The sequence below is a fragment of the Watersipora subatra genome, chromosome 11 (genome assembly GCF_963576615.1).
Source record: "Watersipora subatra chromosome 11, tzWatSuba1.1, whole genome shotgun sequence".
Lineage (NCBI taxonomy): Eukaryota > Metazoa > Bryozoa > Gymnolaemata > Cheilostomatida > Watersiporidae > Watersipora > Watersipora subatra.
Genome location: NC_088718.1, coordinates 1,487,188 through 1,512,215, shown reverse-complemented (window position 1 = coordinate 1,512,215; position 25,028 = coordinate 1,487,188). Strand labels below are relative to the sequence as shown.

Genomic DNA, 25,028 nt, shown 5'->3' with positions numbered 1-25,028 from the left:
ATTTCAAGAGGAAGTCGTTTGGCGATAAATTTAACTCTTTAATAACATGTTTGCGGCGTCTCAGCAACGCCTCGAACAAATGCTCTTATATCAACAGCAGTGTTATCTTCTGTCGCTGTTAGCCCATAGACCTGTTCAGTTAGAAAGTTGTGGAGTTGGACAGTCCCTTCGAAAGAACTATTTATGGCAAGATTAGGCTATCTCAGTCAGTAGCTCATAAAACCTGCTAGTGCGAAGTTCTTCAATCTAGACGATATCAACCGCTGTTTAACATGGAGGTAGATGCAAGTAGTAATATAGCCGCTGTTCTGTACGGTCCTGAGACACTAAAGATTGTAAGTAGTATATTGTGTTGTTATTTTTTGCGTTTAACGCCAATATTGCAATGAAACGTGTAGCCAAAACTTTTGTTTACATTATTCTTAGGCTTATGTCAAAACTTCTTAGGCTTTACAACAAAACTCAAACTACACCTACTATCCTCCGACCAATAATACCATTCACCATATAGCCTTACCTATTTTAACCATTTTATATTACACTTTGTTTTCATAACTAGAAAACTGTTGTCATAGATATGTATACTATTTTCACTGAGCTATTATTTGTCCACTTTTTGTTTAAACAATACTCATCATACCTGTTAACTCTCACGCATTGGGCGTGAGACTCACGCAATCACCCCAAAGAAAACGTGAAAATGCGTGAGATTTTTGCCCCAATCTCCACAATTTTATATACAGTATACTATCATTGGTACATCAATTGCCCCAAAACCAAATCTCACGCATTGCCCCACTCTTGGGTTGGCAGGTCTGATACTCATATCAATCCTCACGCTTGCGTTTTACATATTTTATGCATTCAGTTCTAATATTATTATATTAGTTAGACTATTCACTAGTTTGTTAGTTAGACCAATGATATACAGCCCCCAGGGGGGTTGTATATCATTGGTTAGACTATAGTTTCTTTGCGGTCTTTTTTATTTTTTGTTGTACATCGCTTTTTAGTTAGTTTACTTGCCGTGGTACCTTGTGGAAAACATATTGTAAAATATGACTATTGTTTACCACAATAAAGATTGTTCATATATATATGTCCGTGCAAAAAATGCTAGTCTAGAGCAGCGCTTTTTGCTTTGCGAAACCATTTTAGTGTGCTTTCTTCCGAACGCGACGTTAGCTTTTTAGATATAGCATTGCTATATGCACATATAAAGTTACTTTTACTAAGTTACATTTATACTAAGTTACCTAATTTAGTCTGTCTTCCTTAGACTGCCGTGGATCTTGCTTGGTCGTGTCGGTCCTTTTCAGTCGACATCTCTCATGTGTCAATTGCGAGAGCACACAATTATAACTACCATAAAGTCCTTCTTTGCAACTTGTTTATTCACTTAAAATTCAATCTGACAACAGTGAAAGATTTATTCTATAAAAATACAGCTTTAATTTAGTGCAATCTGTCTGTACTTTTAAGGAATGTGAATAGTATCAAATATTTAGGAGTTTTTATATTACGTGATTTCAACTAGAGTGATCATATGAATGAGAAACTTTCAGAAAAGTTCAAAGCTTATAGGTTTTTGGATGCTTAGACACAGCTTTCTGCAGCACCACCTAAAATAAAGATACTGTAGTATAAAACACTTTGCCAACCATGGGTAGAGTTTGCATCAGAAGTGTGGAATCCAGGCCGCAAAGATCACATACATTAATTAGAGATGCAGCAGAATGAAACAGTTCCATTTATTGGTAATATGAAAGGATGGTGTCACATGAGAGAAGGAACTGGTGGATCTTGATTTACTACAACGCTAAAGACAAGTTGCAAGAGTTGAAGCAAGTAAAGGAAGCAGTCATTTACTGAACTAAACGCTTTCATTTAATTTATCTATATTTCTCAAAGTTAAGCCTGATTCCCATATCGATTGCTATACTCCGGCGGTAACTTACGCAGCAAAACGTTTGTGATGTTAGGCTCGGCGGCATATGTTCACATATAAGCTGCATCGCTAAACATAATCGCGTAATCAAATAAAATGTTCGCTAGCCATACTAGTTTCTATAATGGTGGCCTTCACCTGTACAGCACATTTCGGGAAGGTTTTTTCCTGCGGCGTTTTGCAAAATTTGTACCGCGCTGAACTATTGCGATGCTACCGGCAGTCCTCAGCAGTACCCAGCGTGTAAGTTCCCATTTCACCACTAACAGCCTGCGGTGCTGTCGCCGGTGCTTCACGACGTATATGGGAACCAGGCTTTAGTTGCATGTCTGAAGGTGCATCCAGCTCTCGCTATTGAAATCTTGGAATAATGAATCTGTATCACAGAAGATTTGATCTCGGACCCTCTTGTTCACCAGGCCAACGCCTTACTAACTATGCCACAGAGGTTGATCGATCAGTGAGGCGATATATGTCAGTATATGGAAGCAGATAGGCTAGCGTTTTCGGTCATGATGTTGCTCCCTAGAAGCTGTAGCTCTTATTAGTAAGCTTACTCAAATTTTCCATTGGCGCTTTGCCAGGCTAATAGCAAGTGGCAGGCAACTCTCATTACCTTTCAAGTTTACAGCCTGATTTTTAATACTCGGGCAACGCCGGGTAGCACAGCTAGTACTGTTTTGAAGATGGCTTTCAAATATATATGCAAAATATCAGGGTCAGGCGGCAGCTGTCTCAACAAACTAACACATATTTTAGCAGTTTTTTACCAAAAAACTACTCGTGATATGCGTATTTTTAAAGAAACATTTTACGTCGCTGATGGTTTCCATTTCCGCCAAAGGTGTTCTAGAAATTCTATATAGTTTACCTTGAACCTGAAGAAAGAATGGCAAACTTCTTGCATCTTTATTAGATAAAAAAAGCTAATTCATACTGTTACAGCAGTTATTTACAACTTTCTGCATCTTACCTAAGACAAGAAGTATGATACACTATGGTTCCATGATGCGCTGTACTTCGGAGTTGTGCTCTCTCTGAATCATGGAAACGGCATCTCCGCACTGATCAGTGCGAATTCGCAGCAAGAAAACGGCAGTTGCGCAGTGGCTGCGCATAGCTCTCTTGCTGTGGAGGCAGATTCATCGAGGGCCATAAACTAGTACAAAGTTACCCCGCTTATCTTGCTTTTTCTATTCTTCCGATTTTCTTTTACCTAAATTTAATTATGGTCTTCACCCACGAGGATGATGAGGTAATTACTTTCCTGGACTTTGTTATTGATGCCAACACTTTTCGAAAAAATAGGTGGCAAGTCCTAAAGTAACATTTAAATAATATATTACTTGAAAATACTTATTAAAAATATATTACTGTGTAAAAATTGAGTTCAAGTTTGTAAAACCTTGTGAATGTGTATTGTAAATAAAAGTGATGAGTAAAAATTCAGAGTGATGAAGTCGGTAACAGTGTTAACTCTTTCGCTACCGTGGGCCGATGTATCGAAAGTCGGAATAATAGAAGTGCAGACCGTAAGCCGATGAATTGGCTAATCAATAAGGTTTCACTTTTCTTTTCATCACGAAGTCTATGCATTAACTAGACCCATCAAATTTGGTCTTCAACGAAACAACCTTGTTGCCAATCACGTGCAACCACTCGAAAGTGTTTGTGCGAAGCAATTCCATTTTTACTGATTTTTCAAAACAGGAAAACCAGATCGCTATCATCACGGCAAAAAGAATTCACCGCGTTCGCTCAATGCAAAGGAAGTGTCAGAAATTTTTCGAGACAGATTCCCTAAACAATTTTGTACATATCTTGTAGAGAATTTTGTTCTGAATAAGATGAATTTTACAGTAAAACAATATCTGTATTGATTCTCGAGATATTGCATAAATACTAGCGGTATATCCAATGTTCGAAGATCCGTTTGAATTAATTTGGTTAGAATAGCAAATTTAGTGCAGTAGTGAAAGAGTTAACTGCATTTCACATCAATGAGAGGTCAATAAGGGTAGGTTATAAAGGGTCCAACAAAATAAAAGTTCGTGATCTCAACTTGCATTTTCTTGATAAATTGAAACAACGCTCTTCAGCTGTTGATGCTAATGTACCTCCCACAATCCGTCCTGCGCAAGATATTGATGGTAGGTGGGTGGAGGAAAGACAGGCAAAGAGATAAGAGTGAGGTGACGCTGGAAGACTAGCTGGATTTTAAAGAATAGTCAACAACTTCATCAACTTGCTAAACAATGAGAAGAAAGCAAATAGTGAAGTTTAGCAGTAATACTTGAATATTGAAATTACGATCATATCTTGTCAAACCTCGCCATATGAAGTTAATTTATTCTGGTTGTTGCTTTATATTTCAAAAATATTTCAAAATAGTCCATATCATGGAACATATATTCTTTTATTTTGGTTAATTAGCCCAAAAACAACTAATACTGTGGGAAATCACATACTATAACTATAATATTGTGTAAAACTATGTAAAAAAAACTAATGTAAAATTCCAAATAATATGTAAAACCTTAATAGTGCCACGAATTGTTAAAAAAGCTGTTTATTATTTTTTTACCTTGGAGATATGGGGATGGAAGCGTAGGTTCAGCAATATATTGGTTCAGCAATATATTGGTTCAGCAATATATTGGTTCAGCAATATATTGGTTCAGCAATATGTTGGTTCAGAGGTGGAAACTGTCGGATATATGCATCATAGCTTACACATCAGTTGCATTAGTTTACATTGTATAATTTTTTTAATTTATATGTATTTTTATTATTTTTGTATTTTATATTTCATTTTACCAACTTTTTTTCTCACCGAGCTTTGATGTTTTGTGATGTTTTGAATTGCTAAAATTTCAAGTTCAAAACGTCATGTGTAGGGGTAAACCTACATGTAAATGGGCACTTGACTGAAAACATTGCCTGTTATAAAAAAAAACAGAATTTAAAGTGGGTAAAGATTTAAAAGGTTTCCTATGGTAGATGAACTTTTGATTTGATTGTAGTAAAACAATATAAGTTTTTTTTCTCACTCAAGCTAGTTCACATTGTCTATTCATGAGATAGTATAGTTCATATGCGAGAAAAGTATGATTGTATTAGTGTTATCTCAGTACTGCCGATGACAATGTATAGTAAATTGTTATGTGACGATTTTTACAATTTTTTGTTGATGTCTATAATTGCCACTTGATGAGAAACCTAAATGTTTTAGGAGTCTTGGCCTGTCGAAGAACCTCATGAAGGAGGTGAGCAACTTCAATCAACACCAGTGTTATTGCGATTAGCGCGGTTCTACTGACGTAATGTAGGAATGTAATGTCCATTCAATTCTCTCTGTTAGATGAGCGGTTTGTGCTCTCAGTGATTGCTTCCCATTTGATACCCACCCCTACAAACTGGCTCCTTTTAATGTCACCCCCTACATACTGGCTCCTTTCAATGCCACCCCTTACAAACTGGCTTCTTTTAATGCCACCCCTACATACTGGCTCCTTTTAATGCCACCCCTACATACTGGTTCCTTTTAATGCCACCCCCTACAAACTGGCTCCTTTCAATGCCACCCCTACAAACTGGCTCCTTTCAATGCCACTCCTACAAACTGGCTCCTTTTAATTCCACCCCTACATACTGGCTCCATTTTAATGCCACTTTTAATGCTCCAAAATCTAGTAGAAGTTGTATCAGATGGTTTTACCTATACTAAAAGTTTTAGCGTCAAATCTCGTTGACACACACTGGATATTCCTGACATGTTCACAGTAGTTATTAATTAGATGCTATTCATCAGATATGTGATTAGTTGCTACTAGCTTGTCTAGACATCTTGATATAATTTATATTAACCTTAAAGGTTGACTTGCAACAAAATTCACATTACAGTTATTTGGTATCATAAGATTCACCTTGTCTTACTCTGTTGTGTTGTAGGTGCCAAATATGTGGAAATGTGATTACAAGCTCTTAAAAGCTCAAAAACGAAAAGCCGCCGTAGATCGAAACAAAACTGTAAAGTAGCGAGCATCTATTATATTTGATACGGGGTCTTCGGTGAAATCCGAAGTGTTTGTCATAAACTAGTACTACGATAAGTTTTATATTGAGCTTTGTATTGGCCTTTCAATTCATGTGAGAACATACGTGACAAGACGATAACCAAATTTCGTGACTACGTCATCGAAATAAAGAGATTCCAATCTACGGCGGCTTTTCGTTTTTGAGTTTTTAAGAGCTTGTAATCACATTTCCACATATTTGGCACTTACAACACAACAGAGTAAGACATGGTGAATCTTTTGATACAAAATAACTGTAATGTGAATTTTGTTGCAAGTCAACCTTTAAATTCAATATACTCGAGTCTGAACAGAGAATGTTGGAGTTGCAGATTGACTAGATGGGGTTGAGTTAAAGCAACTTGAATGCTGGGAGCTTAAGGTACATTTGGGTTCTGTATGTTTAAGGGGATTTGGGGTGGGGGTTTCCCTTTTGATTCTAGAATTGATACTATTGGTTCCTAATCTATCTCATTATTGATATCGGCTATTGGGTTTAAACCATAACTGTCACGAACAACTTTTATCGTATTTACTAGGTAAATCAGACACGCTGATTCCGATTTTGTACTCAAAATAAAGATTAGTCCACTAACCTTCAAAGTCATTTAGGCTTTTTTAAAGCATTTCAATGTCCGTTTCGAAAACAACACAATCGGCATTACAAGCTCCGCCCATAAATATGTGACGAAACCTAGCTTTTTCAGAAACGGAAGTTCGGAATGTTTAGTCCGATTTAGAATAATGGAGATGGGTGTCTTAAAACCCATTATTATCTAAATCCAGCCTGTAAAATAATTTCAGTTTTTTATGAAAGGGATATAAACTATTTAAAATTGCTCGCAGCTTGCTACATGACTTTTAAATGGGCTGGACGCCGAGAAAAATTAGCTCAAAAAGCGAGGTTTTATCACAAGCTAGCGTTGTTATCGCGCTTTTTAAATATGCAATGCTAAATAGCTTATCTACCTTTCTGAAAAGACATATTATTTTTAAGGCTGAATTTAGATATTAATGGATTTTAAAACACCCATCTCTATTATTCTAAATTGGTCTAAACATCCCTACGTAACTTCTGTTCCTAAAAAGCTAGGTTACGTCGTGTATTTATGGGCGGAGCTTGTTATGCCGATCGTGTTGTTTTCGAGACCGATATTAAAACGCTATAAAAAATCCTTCATTACTCTGAAAGTTAGTGGCCTAATCTTTATTTTGATTACAAAATCGGAATCGGCGTGTCAGATTTACTTAGCAAATACGATAAAAGTTGTTCGTGACAGTTATGGTTTAAGTTGCAGCGGCATGTGTTCTATTCTGTCGGTCTCTTTGACGAAATGCAACTATGGACATCATAATCACACTCACGTGAATTTGAGCATTTTAACCGCTATAAAGTTTTGTCAATTTTAATTTTAAAACATTCTGGCTGTCAGATTACTTCAATCATCAAAAATAATTGCAAATGGTAAAAGATGCTGATACTTTTTGTTGAAAACAGCTAAAACTTTGTGTAAGTTAGTCTTTAAAATGTTATACTCAGAATGAGTTATAAAGTTAGTACTTAGCCACAGTGGCTTATCTTGTGGAGTATTAACCTCGGTAGAGCTTCATAGATTTCCTGTCATAATTTGCATCATGACCACTCATCAAAGGCCCAACGTTGTAGCTAGAGTATATGGTCCTTTGCAGAAATCCAGGCAAAGATACAGTCAGTTGGAGTGTGTGGAACTGATTTTCATTATTGGAAGTCGGGGACACTCTTTGGGACTCCATTGCCAAAGCCTATGGTACTCGGGCATGAAACCTCTGCAATCGTTGTTAAAGTTGGGTCGGCAGTTACGAAGTTTAAGCCAGGTAAGTTGAGATAACCTTCTCACATGTCTAGGGGGGCTTATTCAACCCGCTTCTATAGAATGGATAACTAGGTTAGTCTGGTATTGTTAATGTGAAGAATCTTTAGGATGCCTTTATATTCTAGGAATTTAATGATGTTGTAGGGTGGTAATAGTAACTAGTGGGGTGATAATATAGGTCAGCCATCCCCTTCTTTATAAGTTTGCTGGAGTTGATTGATGCACTTCGGAATTTTAGGGCTGTGTTTGTCAACCGTACAAATGACTCTTTTTCTAAAATATTTCACTGTTGACATTGAATATATAGCCACCTCGAGTCAAACGGCATTAAAATCAGAGTTTGATTTATTTTTTTTTTAAATTTTGTTTTCAAAGTTATTGTAAAAGAGCTAGAATTAAAGTCGATGAAGTTTTGTGTAGTATGGCAAAGAGCTTGAAAGAAAAATTCTTGAAATAGAGTAAAGGTACACTAGGCGCTTCTACAATGTAAATAATCCGTTCCATGAGTATTTACGTTATAGGGATTTTACGTTATGCGAACAGTAAAATACATGTAAATTGCCTAATCTGTCCCAAGATCTTTCCAAACTCACCATTTTGGCCATACAAAACGAGAAACTTGACTTGATATTTTAATTTGTTGGCTGTGCCGTAACATCAGTATTAGGGGTTTACATCGAGAACTTTTTTCCTTTTTATGATCAACATCACTGGTTTTATACACCATGATTGTGGTAATTTTACAATAAGCTGATGTGAAGCGCCTATCTTCGACATTCATTTACAACGATTTGCTTATTTTTTCTAAACAGCAAAGTCTATTCTGCAAAGTGGAACTAATAACAAATATTTTATACATCTACAATAAAGCAGAACAAAAAATATTTTTACTATAAAAAGAGCGGTACATCTTGTTCGTCGTCTATCTTATAGTTCGACGATATATCACGGCGAACTAGAATGTCATAGAAGTTGTGTACGGTATATAAGAGATATAACCCTTTAAGCATATTGTTTTTTTCTCGCATTTGTGGCGTGATGGGTCACTATTCAAATTAAATTTGAGAACTCGCCCTACTTGATACTACATTATATGGAATTTTTATGTGGTACGAAGCAAAACTTTCACATAAGTTTTTTACCTTATCTGGAATTTATGTTGCAGGAGGTATACATTATAGGAGGGTCTACTGTATGTTCACGCTGGTCACAAATATTCCTGCACATGCTTGTCTATTATAACATAGTAAGAGCCTTGGGTTTAGACTTTAGAGCTATTACTATTGTGACAAGTTTTTCATGTGCTACTCAGGAGACAAGGTACACCTCATCCCTGCCCCGAGCTGTCATAAATGCGCAACCTGCTATGAAGGCAAAGCCCACAACTGCCAGGCTATAAAGTTAGGCCTCCACGGTCATGGCCACCTTCGAAGGATCTGTAACCACCCGGAGGAGTTCACTGTAAAGTATGTGTAGAAAGTATAGGGCTGTTCTATAGTCATATTACATTGGTGTCAGACTCTCCAATGTGGAGTCTTGCTTTAATATGCATCTGCATTCCTCTGATATGTAGTATTAGTCATGTCCCAAGGGTTGGTTGGACTAGCTTAGAAATCTCTTAGGAATACTTGCGGGTGTGGTACCTCACGTAATACATGTAATTGCGCTGCAATTGTTAAGTTTATTTTTCTAACTTATACACTATGTTTCCATGATGCGCAGTGCTTCGGAGTTGCACTATCTCCGAATCATGGAAACTGCGTCTTCGCACTGAAATCACTGCGCACTGATCAGTGCGAAGCCAGTGGAAATTCGCAGCAAGGAAACAGCGACTGCGCAGTAGCTGCGCATAGCTCTCATGCCGTGGAGACGGATTCATCGAGGGCCATAAACTAGTACAAAGGTTGTCCTGCTAATCTTGGTTTTTTTCTATTCTTCCGATCTTCTTTGACCTAAATTTAATTAGGGTCTGCATTCACGAGGATGATGAGGTGATTACTTTCCTGGACTTTGTTATCGATGCCAACACTTTTAGAAAAATAGGTGGCAAGTCCTAAATTAACGTTTAAATAATATATTACTTAAAAATACTTATTAAAAATATATTACTTTGTAAAAAGTGTGTTAAGGTTTGTAAAACCTTGTGAATGTGTATTGTAAATAAAATTATAATGACGACAGAACCATAAAAAGACCGTTTAGGACGTTCGGTATACGTGATTGATTCTATTTCTCCATCAGGCGATTCGATTTATACAATTTCTCTTCTCTGGCTAATTTGCTGAAAACCACTGCGCAGCATGGAAACGTACAATCTCCTCGACTTTGGAGGGGGCTGCTTCACAGTACTGTGCACCATGGAAACATAGTGATACACGCTCGCGTTTGATTCAGACTCTGGGTGTTCAAATATGAGCTGCATGGATTTTCCTCTATTTTATTTGATCAGCGGCAAAGGGCATAACACGTGACTGAAACTGAGGAAATGCTCAGCTATGTAGCTTTTAAACAAGTAGTTACTTACTACTAGATTGCTTTCTGTTATTTTTATTATATATTTATTATAATCATTATTAATATATATACATATTCTACATAATTTAGTACTATCCTTGTTAGAGCATTTACTTGTCCTACATGCAAACTGAATGCAAGAATTAACAATCTATAAAACATATGAAATTACTTGGTATGTATGAAACAGAGCGATGAGTATAAATCAAGTTAGAATTATAGGTAGATACTTAGCCAGTAGATACTATCTTGTGCATTTGTACACATTCACAATGTACGTTGCATTTGTGTGTATGTATGTACAAGATGATGTCAAGATCACAACGGCTGATCACTGTTGCTTGCCAAGCTCTGGTTACTGTCAACTAGCAGATCTCTATTCAAGCAACTAATTAGAAAAGGCTCATTAGGTGGGAGCCACTAATAATTTTTAAGAACGCCATATGAAGGTATTGCGCTATACCTACATGTATTATAGATGTAAAGTGCTATAGGTTAATCATTCTTAACTTGTTTTCTATTATAATAGAATAGTACCATAATAGCATCATAATTTGTCTTTCGGCTGTCGCACATTACTGCTTTCATTTGCGATTATAATGAAAAGGTTCAGTGGTCAAAACTGCCTTATCATCTAAAGAGCAGTAGCATGCATCACGTAAAGCAGTCCATTAATCGTACCCATTTGAGTGTGAGCCAGTTGGCTGACTTATACCAGGAGTATTCCATAAATGTTTCGTGTGAGCCAGTTGGCTGACTTATACCAGGAGTATTCCATAAATGTTCCGTTGGGCAGCTCTACACTCAGTGGCTTTTACAAATATGGTTTGATTGTAATTGGAATTTGAGTGTGCTATGTAATGATAGTAAATCTCTTTGATAATTCACATCTTTTATCTTTCTTTTATATATATAAATCTCAAAGTCTGTCACTCAGTCTATAAAGCTATAGCTATTGAAATCTAGGAATGAAAGATCCGCGCTGTGCTGAATTTGATCTTTGAACCTCCCATTCACCAGGCATTAATCTAACCAATTAAGCTATGCCAGATGCAATGGACTCATTAGGCGATATGAGTCATTGTCTCAATTAAAATATGCATAGCACTCACTAAAGCATGTCACTAAAGCTTGCTCTCACGGCTCTTATTAGTAAGTTTAGCAATATGGATAGCAGCCTACTCAAATTAGTCATTGGCAAAGTGTCAGGCTAATGGCAGGTGGCAGGCAACTACATTACCTGCCACAGTTTATAAGCTGTTTTTAGTACCCGTGCACCGCCCGGTGTTCAACTAGTCTACAAAATGACAACAACAACATATGAATTACAACAGTGTAAAGTCTAAAACCTTGTAACTAAGGAAGGTAAGGAACGTAAAACACCTCCTCCTGTATCAGAGACTTACTGCCATCATATAAATCTCCAAGTCATTCATTTTATAGTTATTGCATTACTATGGTAGAAACTTTTTTGCTCTTTTCGCGAGTAAGACCCTCAATTAGGCCAGTTTGGTTTTCTCTCTTTACTTTCTCTCTATATGCATCGGCCTCTATTGAAGGATTCCAGACAATCTGAGTTTGGATGAGGGAGCCCTCATGGAGCCATGGGCTGTAGGAGTCTACTCTGTCGAAAGGTCAGGAATTACTGTTGGACAAAATTGCGCGATCATTGGCAGCGGTGCTGTTGGCATCCTTGTGTTTCTGGCAGCAAAACTGGCTGGTGCTGCCAATGTCTGTATTGTAGGTGAGTATATTACTACTTGAGTTTCATCATTATTGAGATATCATCAATTATAAACTAGAAGGGTTCAAAAAACATCAATCTTGTCAACTGCAATTGAACATTTGATAAATATCACACATTTATATTTTACGAATGTCAACCTTATGATCAATCAATATCAATCATATCAATCAATCAAATTTTGACAGGGGCTAAGAGACTAACCAAACCCTGTCTGTCGCAGATAGCACCACCACGTCTATGTAAACACTTCACCTCTAATTCATAAATAAAGCGATTATGGTTAAATAATGGCTATGGGGATCATTGTCTAATATTTTACACTCAGATTTAGTTTATAACTAGCAGTAGGCCCGGTGATGCCCGGTATATCTTTCATTTCCATTCAGACAGCCTAAATATGGGTGTTTTAAGAGGCTGGTTTTCAGGAACCAAACTGAGTTTTGACAGCAAATATTTTAGCGACCTGGCGGAAGCCGCGGAGCTTATCGGTGACAACTCTGGATGAAATCGGCCAAAAAATGTTGACATAGCATAGCATTTACACGGACTAACAGACAGACAATGACAAAGTAGGATTTATTAACATAGGTTATCACGTATGACTGGAACATGAGAATATCTCATTTAATAACACATGATACATAAAGTCTGCTGTGCAGTCGGTGACATTTGGCATGCTGTCCGTACAAACATCTGGCTGTTTTGCAAAGGTTTTTGTTTCAAAAGCAGCTCTGCAGGGCGCTGTTGATCTTTGTTGCATTTCCAAGGCAGCCAATTAAACTGCGGTTATGGTTATGGTTATATTAAACCTGATTGTATACAGAATCTTCTCTTTAACAACCTTTGTAACAAAATGTGACAACTTTCGAAAGTTATGTGTCTCTAACTTAATAATACGTAATCGGTATGAAGTTATGGACACTCTGTGTTGAGGTGCCAGCGTTAAAGCTATCAAGTGGGCTTATTGACCTCATTTGAAGTTTGTCTGGCTGGTCTGATTAGCCTAGCCTGTATTCATCCAGCACTGCTGACTAGTCTGAACAGGTGTTCTCAGTGTTCTGTGTGACATTTGCACATTTTAGCTCTTTGAATGTCAAATAGTGTAACTTGATTTTGCGCTGTGGGATGAGTTTTTCGCATCATGAAACTGTTTAAAGGACATGTGGCGGCAGCAAAAATTCACGCATTTTACAAAAGTTGTTGCGGGGCCGACAACTCTACTTTTATGAAGAGTAGTCTGCATTTTTTGCAAGGTAAATTACTTAAAATTGAGCCTATCCTAAACTCAGAGTGCTGCAGGTGTACACATTTGCAGATGTCGTCTGTACAGGTTTAAAATGGCATCTATTCTAGCAATAGTATATGTACTAGTAATGGTATCTATACTAGCAATGGTATCTATACTAGCAATGGTATCTATACTAGCAATGGCATCTATACTAGTAGTGGTATTTGTATTAGCAATGCTATTTGTACTAGTAATGATATCCGTACTAGCAATGGCATCTATACTAGCAATGGTATCTGTACTAGCAATGGCATCTATACTAGCAATGGCATCTATACTAGCAATGGTATCTATACTAGCAATGGTATCTATACTAGCAATGGTATCTATACTAGCAATGGTATCTATACTAGCAATGGCATCTATACTAGCAATGGTATCTATACTAGCAATGGCATCTATACTAGCAATGGCATCTATACTAGCAATGGCATCTATACTAGTAGTGGTATTTGTATTAGCAATGGTATCCGTACTAGCAATGGTATCTATACTAGCAATGGTATCTATACTAGCAATGGCATCTATACTAGCAATGGCATCTATACTAGCAATGGTATCCATACTAGTAATGATATCCGTACTAGTAGTGGTATTTGTATTAGCAATGCTATTTGTACTAGTAATTATATCCGTACTAGCAATGGTATTTGTACTAGCAATGGTATCTTTACTAGCAATGGTATCCGTACTAGCAATGGTATCTGTACTAGTAATGATATCCATACTAGCAATGGTATCTATACTAATAATAACATCCATAGAATATATTTGTAGACTAGAAATTCCCCTGTCATACAGCCCATGACCAAAGTGATAATGGAAAAAGAAAGGGGACTGCTGGTTGAAAAATGCAATATTAGCAGTCAAATGGCACTGCAGTGCAATAGGAGAACTGCAATGGTAGCTGCAATGGTAGCTGTAATGTACTGGGTGTTATTATGTACAACAACAAACAGCAATAATGAAAGAAAAAGATTATATGTTTACATCTCTCCCCGCAATAAAAAAAATGCAATATTAGAAGTAAAATGGCAAGCTGCTATGTAATATACACAGGCTGGGGGCTGTGTATCATTGGACATAGCAACCAATATCAAGAAGTTGCGATATTTATCTAGATCTCTGTATTTATATCTAAAGAATTGTGCTGAATATAAAAATCTAAACAGATTTTAGCTGGTTGTCATAGAAATAGATGTGTATCTATAAGAAAATGTAGGCCTATTACTTAATTTTGCAGATATTAAAAACGGCTTGGCAGTCCTGCAATATTGAGCACAGCCGTAGTACCTTCAACAAAATCTTTAGAAAAATAATAACAGTAACATATTGCACACCATCAGTCACTATATACTTCGATCTTGTAAATTCGAATGATTATTCTTATAACTAAACCTTATAAAAATAATAAAATCGAATAATTATTCTTACAATTAAATATTGTAATAATCATATAGGTAATATTGTAAGAATCTTTAGAAAAATATCATCGTCATTTCCTTTACTTTCACTGCTTTGGACATCAGTAACCAATGGACCATGAAATGATGGATGACCATGAAATCATGGACCAAAATACACATTATAATTGTCCAAAATGTCAGAGTCCCGTAGAATCGGCAAAAAAGAAACGATTACTTTTCAGTACTTTTACGTTAATTACAGAAACCTTCATCAATTGGACAATGCCATAGACTATTGAAATGTGCACGTTTTCTCGTGAAATGCGCATGACTTAATGGTTCTACTATTTGTCGCACGGCCTTATTGGCATTTCGTTGGCCGATCTTAATTTTGATTAGAAAAAGCTTGTCAAGTTTTTATCGCGATTTTTGGCCAAATTAATCTGTCTATTTATGTATAATCCGATTAGATGGGTTAGTTTTAGGATATTGCAGAAACTTTTCAAATGCTTGGTAACATATTTAAATAGCTTTATATGTGTTTTGCATCATTATTATACTTAAACGACTCTACACAAAAATGGTTAAATCTTTTGATGGGATTTCTATACAAGGGTTTGGTAATGGCCGTCAACGGGTAATTTTTCGGGAGTTGTGTGCGCATATGCATTTATCATAAAGCTCCCAAACATTCGCTTCGCTCGTGTTTGGTCGTGGGACAATTACTCAGTGCAACACAGGTAATGTATAAGAAGGCGCAAATGCTTCTGCTGCTGCTGGGAAGCCCTGATCTTTCATAGCAGCGGGCTTGTTCAGTTCCGATTTCTAGCTGAGGATCAAATCGATCATTGCTTCCGTGTCTTGGCCGGCTCATCCATTGGTCATGCCCCCTATTTGAGTTGGCCCGACTACCAACCAGCTCGCCCTCACCACACAATGGTCTGAACTACCCTATATGATGAAATCATTTGCGGAGTTTAATTTTGCGAAAAATGTTTTTTCATGTATATTCGCGAACTAATTTATTCGCGGATGAACGCATTCCCGAATAAATTAATCTGAAAGCAGCTAGTAATAGAGTAAAACCTTCACATGTGTATACCACGTGTTTAGGTTTCTATTTAGCTAGGATGTTTATGTCGATCATGCTAAGCTATAAATTTTTGGCTGCAACCAGAGGTCTTCATAAATATTCATCGATTTGGAGGCCTTTGGTGAACCAACAACTCATGGTAAGTTAGGAGTTTTTTCAAAGAACTGAGTTAAGAGTTTTTTTCTAAAGAACTGCAGGAGAGATTTTTGCAATGATGCTACCGTGGCCGACATGCGAATAACTTGTAACAACCTTGAATAACTTTGTAAAGAAGTGTGGTGCATTGACAATGGGCTTAACTCAAAGCCTCGATGATGATTTTAAAAGCATTTGGAACTCAGCTATATTTACTAACTCTGCCTAGCGGCTAGTTTTTAATTTGAGGTAGTAGTTATTCTCCCTTGTGTTAAAAATAAAACTAATTATTCGCTGATTATTTGCAGCTTTTATTAATTCGCTGAATAGACTGTGTGCGAATTCGCGAATTGTTAAATTCATCGAATAATTTCATCCTGTAGGGTATTGCTTTCCATTTCGGGCATTTTCACCTTTCGCGGCGGGTACCGATTCCAAAAAGCGAGGGATTACTGTTTTTAAATAAATAATATATTGAATGTAATCAAACCTCTGTCAGCTAGTTAAAATAGAGTGTTGATAGAATATCTTTCAAAGAGTAGTGCCATGATTATTCAGATATTGATGAGGCTAAGTTGAAGTCAGCACAGAAAATGGGAGAGTGCGTAACTGTTTTGGCCGGCAGCGACCCCAAGGAAACAGCACAGCGAATTGAGGAAAAGCTCGGAGGAAAGCCTGATGTAGCATTTGATGCAAGTTGTTCCCAGATTGGCATCACCACTGCCATCTACGTTAGTACTAAGAATATCAATTATAATACTTGTAATGTACGGCAGCGTCACAGCTGGCAGCAAGGCAATTATGGCTCCTCTAGTTGACTGTTATTAGATTAATTCGACAAGAAAAGATGTTCATGAAAAACTCAAATGTTGGTCCTGGGAGCCTAACTACATGTACCTCTCTAAAAATATTTTCTGACCTTTTCTGACAATAGTATCTGACAAGTTTGTGCTCATCAAAAAGTTTATAAATCATAACTTTTCATGATGCTCTACAACATATAATACTGTACATTTGCGTTTTAGCAACTTGTTAAAAGGATGAAGTCAAATTATAGTTGACATAGTTTGAGGTTGAAAGTCTGCAGTTTGTAAATGTATTTCACCAAAACTTTTAAGCAAAAGTATAATTTTATAAATTTTTTAAACGGTGTCTTCGTAATAGTAATTCAAAGATTGGGTCATTTTAAACATTATCTTTAAAATGAATTTTATTATCTTGATACATATTATATTAGCCCACCTTAAGATTGTGACGGTGGTTGCTATTGTTGCGTAGCAATAGTAACCTTATTCAGAGGCTAATTACCTAATAAATGATTACAAGTGAAATTTACTTACATGAGTACTTTGCATCAGTTTCAGAATATACTTGAGGGTGTGTTTTTTTTTGAAGCTCTAGGAGTCTGTGGACACACAGAAAAAGGCTCTAATTTGAATATATTAGATAACTGGCCGAATGCCTGTCGCGGAGGCAATAGAATAACTACCTAAAGAGTTTGAGTAATTGACCTCTGAAAAGCTAGATCTTTACTAAAATCTTCACTAAAACGATACCTGTTTTGGGCCAGCTAACAATCGTTAAAGATGTGGTTGCGTCAAGTTTGAGTTGATTTTAAACGAAAGTTTTTTTGTCTATCAGTTGATATGTTGTTTGTTGTGTTAGGCAATCTCATTGTCAAGATATTTGAAGATTAAAATCGAAAAGATTTGATTGCGGTTAAAATGCTCAGGTCAAAAAAACATGTCCAGACTTGCCCAAAATGATGTAAAGCGTAATACAACCTGTTTCTATCTCTCGTATTCACATCGGCTAATGCGATAAAAGTCTAGTTCTACGCGGCTCTATTGGCATATATTTTATTTTGTATTTGCTCTTGTTGGCTGGAATAAAATTTTAAATCCAGCTACAGATACATTATTATGAATGTTTCAAACGCCTTAAATAAGGGAAATTGAAAACTCATCATATTAACTTCCTCTAAATGCTGTGAAAACATTTGAGTACTGACTACCAATTCTACTGGTCTACCGTAATTAGGTCGTCGAGTTAGCTTGTTTCATCACGACTTTTGTATCAGCTAGGTTCTCAGTTGCTACATGCACACCGAAAACTAGCTATTAAATAAAATGGCACGCCGCCATCTTTGGAGATAATATGTTCGAATATATGACGAAACCAACTGCATCCCAAAAAATCATGTATAGTCCATGTTATCTAGTCATTATTAGTATCAATTTGTAGAAAATTTTACTGGTCACATTTGATTAGTTAATTCAAGTACAAAACAAATAGTTTTATTAGTTGACCGAAATAGTGAACACAAAAAGTATCTGTCAATACAGCTCTGATTACACTTCATAAATCCATCTCTCAGAGAAGATTTCAGCACAGATGATAACAGGGCTATTTTAATGTATTCAATATGTTCTGCAAATCATGTTTTGCATTGTCTTCAACAATAATATTTTATTATATAATTTTTACAAGCCAACAAATTTTCGTCACAGCACAAAGTTTTTATTAAAAACATCCATCCAAGTCGCGGCCATACACATAGTTTCAGTTCATATAATAGAACAAATTAATCTACTGCAGCAAAACTCAAACAAAACATATTATGGTTTGGTCAGTACACATTTGTGTCTCTTTCCCATTTATGGCAGTTTTCAGACTGACACGACTGCTCCGCTAGTAAACCTGTAAACAAACATCCTGCAACATTAAAACAAAAGTAATAAATGTCATACATTTATATATATGTCATTCTAATGCGTATCTACTGAACGCTTTCAATTTGAGAGTTAAATAGATGGCGAATGTAATTTTCAAAATGAATAAATATTTAACAAAAGCATAAATACGCCAAGCCAACAATTTGAAGCTTTGTTTCTGAGATTTGAAGATGAGCATTGATCAATCGATTTTCCTCACTTTTTACACACTGAACATAAATTCTAATCATAAATCTAATTTACTAGCTAAAAATGCCAAAGAAAATGCTATAAGCTAGGTAAAATGATGAAAATTTGTGAAACGATTGAAAAGTTATGCAATGATGATTCGTGATAGCAAGAAGTAATAATTTGACTTATTAGTAGACGTATTCATGAGTACTAAAATTATTACCGTTAGTTTAGGATATTCGTATGGGATACTCAAAGTTGAAGATATATTTACCTCCATTCTCAAATCTTCCTCTGCAGCATCACGCTGCTGATGCCTGTCAGCTCTAACCATAACCTGTCTGCATGTCTGTTGATTAATGTAAAATAAATATGTCGATGCCGTAGCTACTAGAGTCTACTAGTAGTTGATGCGCGTAACTAACTAGTAATAGAGTAATCTCCCTAACAACGAAAATCTTGGACATCACAGACAACTCGTTTTACGAGCGATAACATTTAATATGACCTATATAAAAATTTCGTCCTGATGATTGGCTAAAGAAGAGATCTTATATTTATCGCTCGTGGGCTCTTGTCACATGTATCACTCGTTACGTCACGAATGAAGCACACACTGGAATCTGAGCTTTTTCAAAGATGGCCTCATTCAAACGCATATATCTCTGAACAGGATTAGTCTACAAAAACAAAAATGACATCAAATTGTAGCTGATGTTTTAGCCTTTTATTGGTCATAATTTAATTAAATCGATCTTTTTGATGCAACCACGTCTTTAAGCATAATTGTCAACAATGCTAGTTATTAACCCCAAGCAAGCGCTTCAAGCGTATCTGAACCAATGTAATGACTATTTGTCTGATGAATCCATTGCATTATGTGTAGCTTAATGGAATGGATTCATCAGGCTGTAGATCTGAAGGTCCTGAGATCAAATCCAGTGCCGTGTAGATTTTTCATTGTTAGATATTAATTGCTATAACTGGACACATGGTTTAACAAAAAGACAAACACTGAGATATATATATACAGGTACTAGCCTAAGGTTCGGCATTGCACACATATTAAAAACCATTTATGAACAGTGGCAGGTAATTTAGTTGTCATTGGCTGTTTTGAGTAACCGTATATTGCTAAACTTATTAACAAGAGCCGTGAGAGCAAGCTTTAGTGACGTTGCGTGTAAAGCAACTTCGCTATGTGTATTTGAACCTAGATGCTTACAGATGGCCCAATGAATCCCATGTAGCTTAATGGGTTAGCTTGGCACCTTGTGAAAGGGAGGTTCTGAGATCAAATCCTCCGTGATACAGATTCATTATTGCTAGATTTGAATCACTGTAACTGGACACAGGGTTTCACAAAAAGACAAAAAATTCAAAAAGATAAAAAGACAAACTGATATTTATATATAGATACCTGCAACTGTGTGCTACTTGCTGATCACCTTCAGCTCATTCATACCTTTTATTATTCGTCTTCTCGTCTCTAGTTTGACTTCTTCAGCTATTTGTTCTCACCTTTGTGTCGTGTTTAATTAATCACAATTGTCTTTTGTTCATGAATTTCATCAAACTATTTTGGTTTGCACCTTTTGCTATTGTAGACTGCCAAACCTTGCGGTAAGGTAGTTTTGGCAGGACTGGCTCCTGACTGCACACTGCCGATGAGACATGCAGCTATCAATGAGATTGACATTATCAATGTTGTACGTTTTGGATCCTGGTAAGTTTTTCTTGTTCACCTGTACGTAGTTCGGACAAGTCTCTTCAGAGTGTATAATCATATATTGTGATATTTGTTAACATTTAGGATTTACTGTTGATGTAATACAAGTATTTGAGCTAAAACTATTGTTATCACAATATAACCTGCCAAATTTGCAAATCAAATACAGTGTTCGTAGTTATTTGCTCATGCAGCGCTTGCAAATCATTGCATTTGCCAGCTCATTGGAGTTATTTTCTCATGCGAAAATTGGAAAGCACTCTATTTGGCAAAACGCCATAGTTATTAGCGTTAATGGCATGAGACTGCTCACTGTTTGTCGACTTTCACTTTCTACATAGACATAGATAGATATGATTAGCAAAATTATTTGTGGTCTGCAATGCTACAAACTTAGACACATAGACAAATATTTAGGAAGCAGGAAATATAGCATCATATTATAAGGCTAAATAAGTTTTTATGCCGCTAACCGGTGCACAACAAGTTGAGCAAATTAAGTGAATTACAGAAAACATGTTCCGTGTAGGTTTCTACGCTAAAAGATCTAAAGATTCATTTCTTTATAAATGAGATAAAAAGATGAAGTATTGGCTATTTGCTGAACTGAGTCAAAAAATAGCCCTCTACTCACTTCACTTCTTGTCTCACACAGACCATAATAGTTGATTGTTATTCATTCATTTACTAATTAAGTAATTATTTATTGTTGTTATATTTTTAACGTCTATTTCAAATTATGTGAATGCTATTATTGCGGTTCATAGTTTCTGATATTAGGAGATTGCAAGGGTCTGTTCATGATTTACTTTCTTATTTAACTTCCTCAGTTTCTTACCTGGCATACTGCGTGAGGTTAAGGGTCACTAATAGCTCATTTATAATGAGTTCAGGATTGACCCTTTATCATTCATAGGCTTTATTGCAAATTATTATATATAATGTAACTCTCCATAAACACAGGCGGTAAAACTTGTTAGTATTACTTGAAAAGCTTGTTTTTGTAAGCAATATTTCTTTTAGCTCTTTAGCCAAAACACAAAACAAAAACACTCAGGAGCAATGGTTCTTTTGCTCATAGAAACAATGTACTTTTTAGTAAGTTATATTTTTATAAACTACTGGCATGATAATCTGTGGAAGGAGTAATTGGAGCACACAAAAAACTTGATCATATTCACAGCTATCCTCGGGCAATAGAGATTCTGAAGACAGGAAAGGTGGATCTCAAGTCGATGATAGCCATGAGGAAGCCTTTAGAGAAGACTGATGAGGCCTTTCAAGAGATGATCAAAGGCCTCAAGTCAGGGTTCAAGATCATCATTGACTGTACCATGTAGGTCCCATCTCAAGAAATTCCATTGTCTCTGACTTCTCTCTGACTAGACACACATAGGGTAGTTTAGTGTCTTGTAGCGACGGTTAATTAGACCTATGTCATATATTCATATCACTTTCACAATTGTGTTTCTCTTTGTTTATTGTCATTGATTACCATAATTATATAAGATTTCTCCTTAAAACTTTCTGATTGTTATTTCTGAGCACCTTTCAGCACCTTCCTATCCAGTTATGTTTATTAATTAATATTGCATTTGATAGATTATATTTACTGTTTACTTATGATCTGTCTGACTGGTGTCTATTAGATTAAACCAGACAATGTTTTAGATGAAACACTTACCATTTGTAAGCTATTTCTAGGTGACTACATTTGAAATGGTTCGTCCTCATCAACGTGTTGTTCTGATAATAACATTTATGTAGTTTGATCCTTACCAGTTTCTTTGTTTGATGTTAGTCATCACAAGTTTATTTTTTATCAGATTTCACGCCATGTGGATTGTATCATTAGGATTGTGGCCTTGGAAGCATTATCTGTGTCGAACTTTAATGTCAAGTGGAACATAATTTTTACTTATCGACTAAATGCACTGGCTCAATATTTTGTCTGTGGTACACACATTCATTTAGAATAATCAAGACAGTTGGCAAAAAGAAATAATAAAAATGAAATGGCATGAGCAAAGATTTTACTCAAACTAAAAATGCTAGTATCAGTTAATAGAACTGCTGTCTTCAGTGGGGCTGAAGTATACCTAGTTCTTGCTCTCCGAGATACGCTCTCTCATCTTTACTAGAGTGTAGTAAAGCAGGCAAGGCCAAGACATGCTCAGGTTAGGTTGCTGTGGCTGAGCAGGGAACCAGTTTGTAAATTTCTGCTCTAAGGCTGCCACACACTCCTTTCTGAGAGGGGGCCCATCCCATCTCATTATATTAAGGCAAATATTATTTATTGGACGCCAGGATGGGCAGATCACCATCATCGCTTCAATAAATCCATGAGATACCAGTGTAATCCTCGGCATCTCAATCTAGTTTGGTTTTGCCAGACTATATGTTTGCTGTTAGCAGACGCTGTGCCCGACCAGTTAATAACATATCTCAACACAACATAATGTTTATATAATTGTAAATAAACCTCAGTGGTTCCCACAAGATCCGTGTTTTTCACAATTATGTATGCCCAAGTTTTCTTTGGATATAAATGTTATTTGCTGATGCCATCATTCTCAGTTAGATACATGTATATTAGGGCAGCAGTAGATGCTGCTTGCTCCTTGAAAATGAACACCCACAGAGTGTTAGTAGATTTTATCAGAAAGTATCATTATTAAACCATAACTGTCACGAACAACTTTTATCGTATTTACTAGGTAAATCAGACACGCTGATTCCAATTTTGTACTCAAAATAAAGATTAGTCCACTAACTTTCTGAGTAATGAAGGCTTTTTTACAGCCTTTTAATATCGGTCTCGAAAACAACACAATCGGCATAACAAGCTCCGCCCATAAATACGTGACGTAACCTAGCTTTTTAGGAACAGAAGTTATGTAGGGATGTTTAGACCGATTTAGAATAATAGAGATGGGTGTTTTAAAATCCATTAATATCTAAATTCAGCGTTAAAAATAATATCAGTCTTTTCTGAAAGGTAGATGAGCTATTTAACATTGCATATTTAAAAAAGCGCGATAACAGCGCTAGCTTGTGATAAAACCGTGCTTTTTGAGCTCATTTTTCTCGGCGTCCAGCCCATTTAAACGTCATGTGACAAGCTACGAGCAATTTTAAATAGTTTATATACCTTTCATAAAAAACTGAAATTATTTTACAGGCTGGATTTAGATATTAATGGGTTTTAAGACACCCATCTCTATTATTCTAAATCGGACTAAACATTCCCAACTTCCGTTCCTGAAAAAGCTAGGTTTCGTCACATATTTATGGGCGGAGCTTGTAATGCCGATTGTGTTGTTTTCGAAACGGATATTGAAACGCTTTAAAAAAGCCTAAATGATTTTGAAGGTTAGTGGACTAGTCTTTTTTTTATTACAGAATCGGAATTAGCGTGTCTGATTTACCTAGTAAATACGATAAAAGTTGTTCGTGACAGTTATGGTTTAATGTTTGAGGTGATCTGATTGCCAGGATGTTTCAAGATTTAAATCAACAAAACTTGTTTGCGGTTAAAATGCTCAGGAGAGAAATACATGCGAAATTACGTCAATAGTTGCGCAGCTGCCTGTCTCTTTCGTTATTCATATGGGCTATTGCATTCAGGTTGCAGTGTTACGTGTCTCTGTTCTGCTGGCCGCTTTGCCGAAGTGCAACTATAAATGTCACAATCGAATTTTTGCTTGAATTTGAGCATTCCAAGAACAGATCTCATTCAAACTATTATATCTCTGGACTGGATAGGTCTACAGAGACAAAAATTACATTAAATTGAAGTTTGATGTCTTGGCGTTATATTGACATCATTTTCATTAGCATTTTTTCAATGATGTAGGTGTACCTTTAGTTGCCCCTAATGACAGTCGTGTCAAAACTAGTAATTACCCAATTATGAAAGATTTTCATCTGGCTTGTATACGTCTCATTGCATGCAGTGGTAGTTTGTTGGTATTAAAAATAGTCGAATGCTACATGTATTAAATTATTAGTTTTCTTGCAAAAAGACAAATTCAATTTGACAGAGTTAGTTGACCAGAGTTTTACCAGAATTTGGATGTTTTAGTAGATAATGAATTAGATATCTCCCCTAACACAGAGACCAAGTATTTAGGAGTAGTTGTCGATAATGCAACAGCCATGTAGACTAGTTGATCTCCAAATGTATTAGCCGACTCATTTTAATTTGACAGCTGAAGGTTTTAGGTCTCAATGCTGCCGGTTTGAAAAAATTTTATACATTTAATATCAGGCCTTTACAGCTGTATGGTGCTCCTGCTTGGCACACAATTTTATCATCTACATGTAAAGAAAG

The 25,028-nt window shown here is 36.2% G+C and overlaps 1 protein-coding gene across 1 annotated transcript; it reads left to right on the top strand.

Annotated features, from left to right (window-relative positions):
- Positions 1 to 142: 142 nt before the first annotated feature.
- LOC137408160 (sorbitol dehydrogenase-like) lies at positions 143 to 22,467 on the top strand. Its single transcript, XM_068094560.1, has 8 exons — positions 143 to 335; positions 5,181 to 5,214; positions 7,714 to 7,878; positions 9,190 to 9,343; positions 11,951 to 12,135; positions 16,619 to 16,791; positions 20,574 to 20,692; positions 21,879 to 22,467. Exons 1-8 carry the CDS (start codon positions 273 to 275, stop codon positions 22,033 to 22,035), a joined length of 1,050 nt encoding a protein of 349 aa, XP_067950661.1. The 5' UTR covers positions 143 to 272; the 3' UTR covers positions 22,036 to 22,467.
- Positions 22,468 to 25,028: the final 2,561 nt, after the last annotated feature.

What these genes read in the sequence shown, in the direction of transcription:
- LOC137408160 (XM_068094560.1), top strand. Translation starts at nt 273, where the DNA reads ATGGAGGTAGATGCAAGTAGTAATATAGCCGCTGTTCTGTACGGTCCT. An exon ending in AGTTACGAAGTTTAAGCCAG is followed by an intron (nt 7,879 to 9,189) that starts GTAAGTTGAGAT and finishes TGTGCTACTCAG; the next exon opens with GAGACAAGGTACACCTCATC. An exon ending in GTTGTACGTTTTGGATCCTG is followed by an intron (nt 20,693 to 21,878) that starts GTAAGTTTTTCT and finishes TCATATTCACAG; the next exon opens with CTATCCTCGGGCAATAGAGA.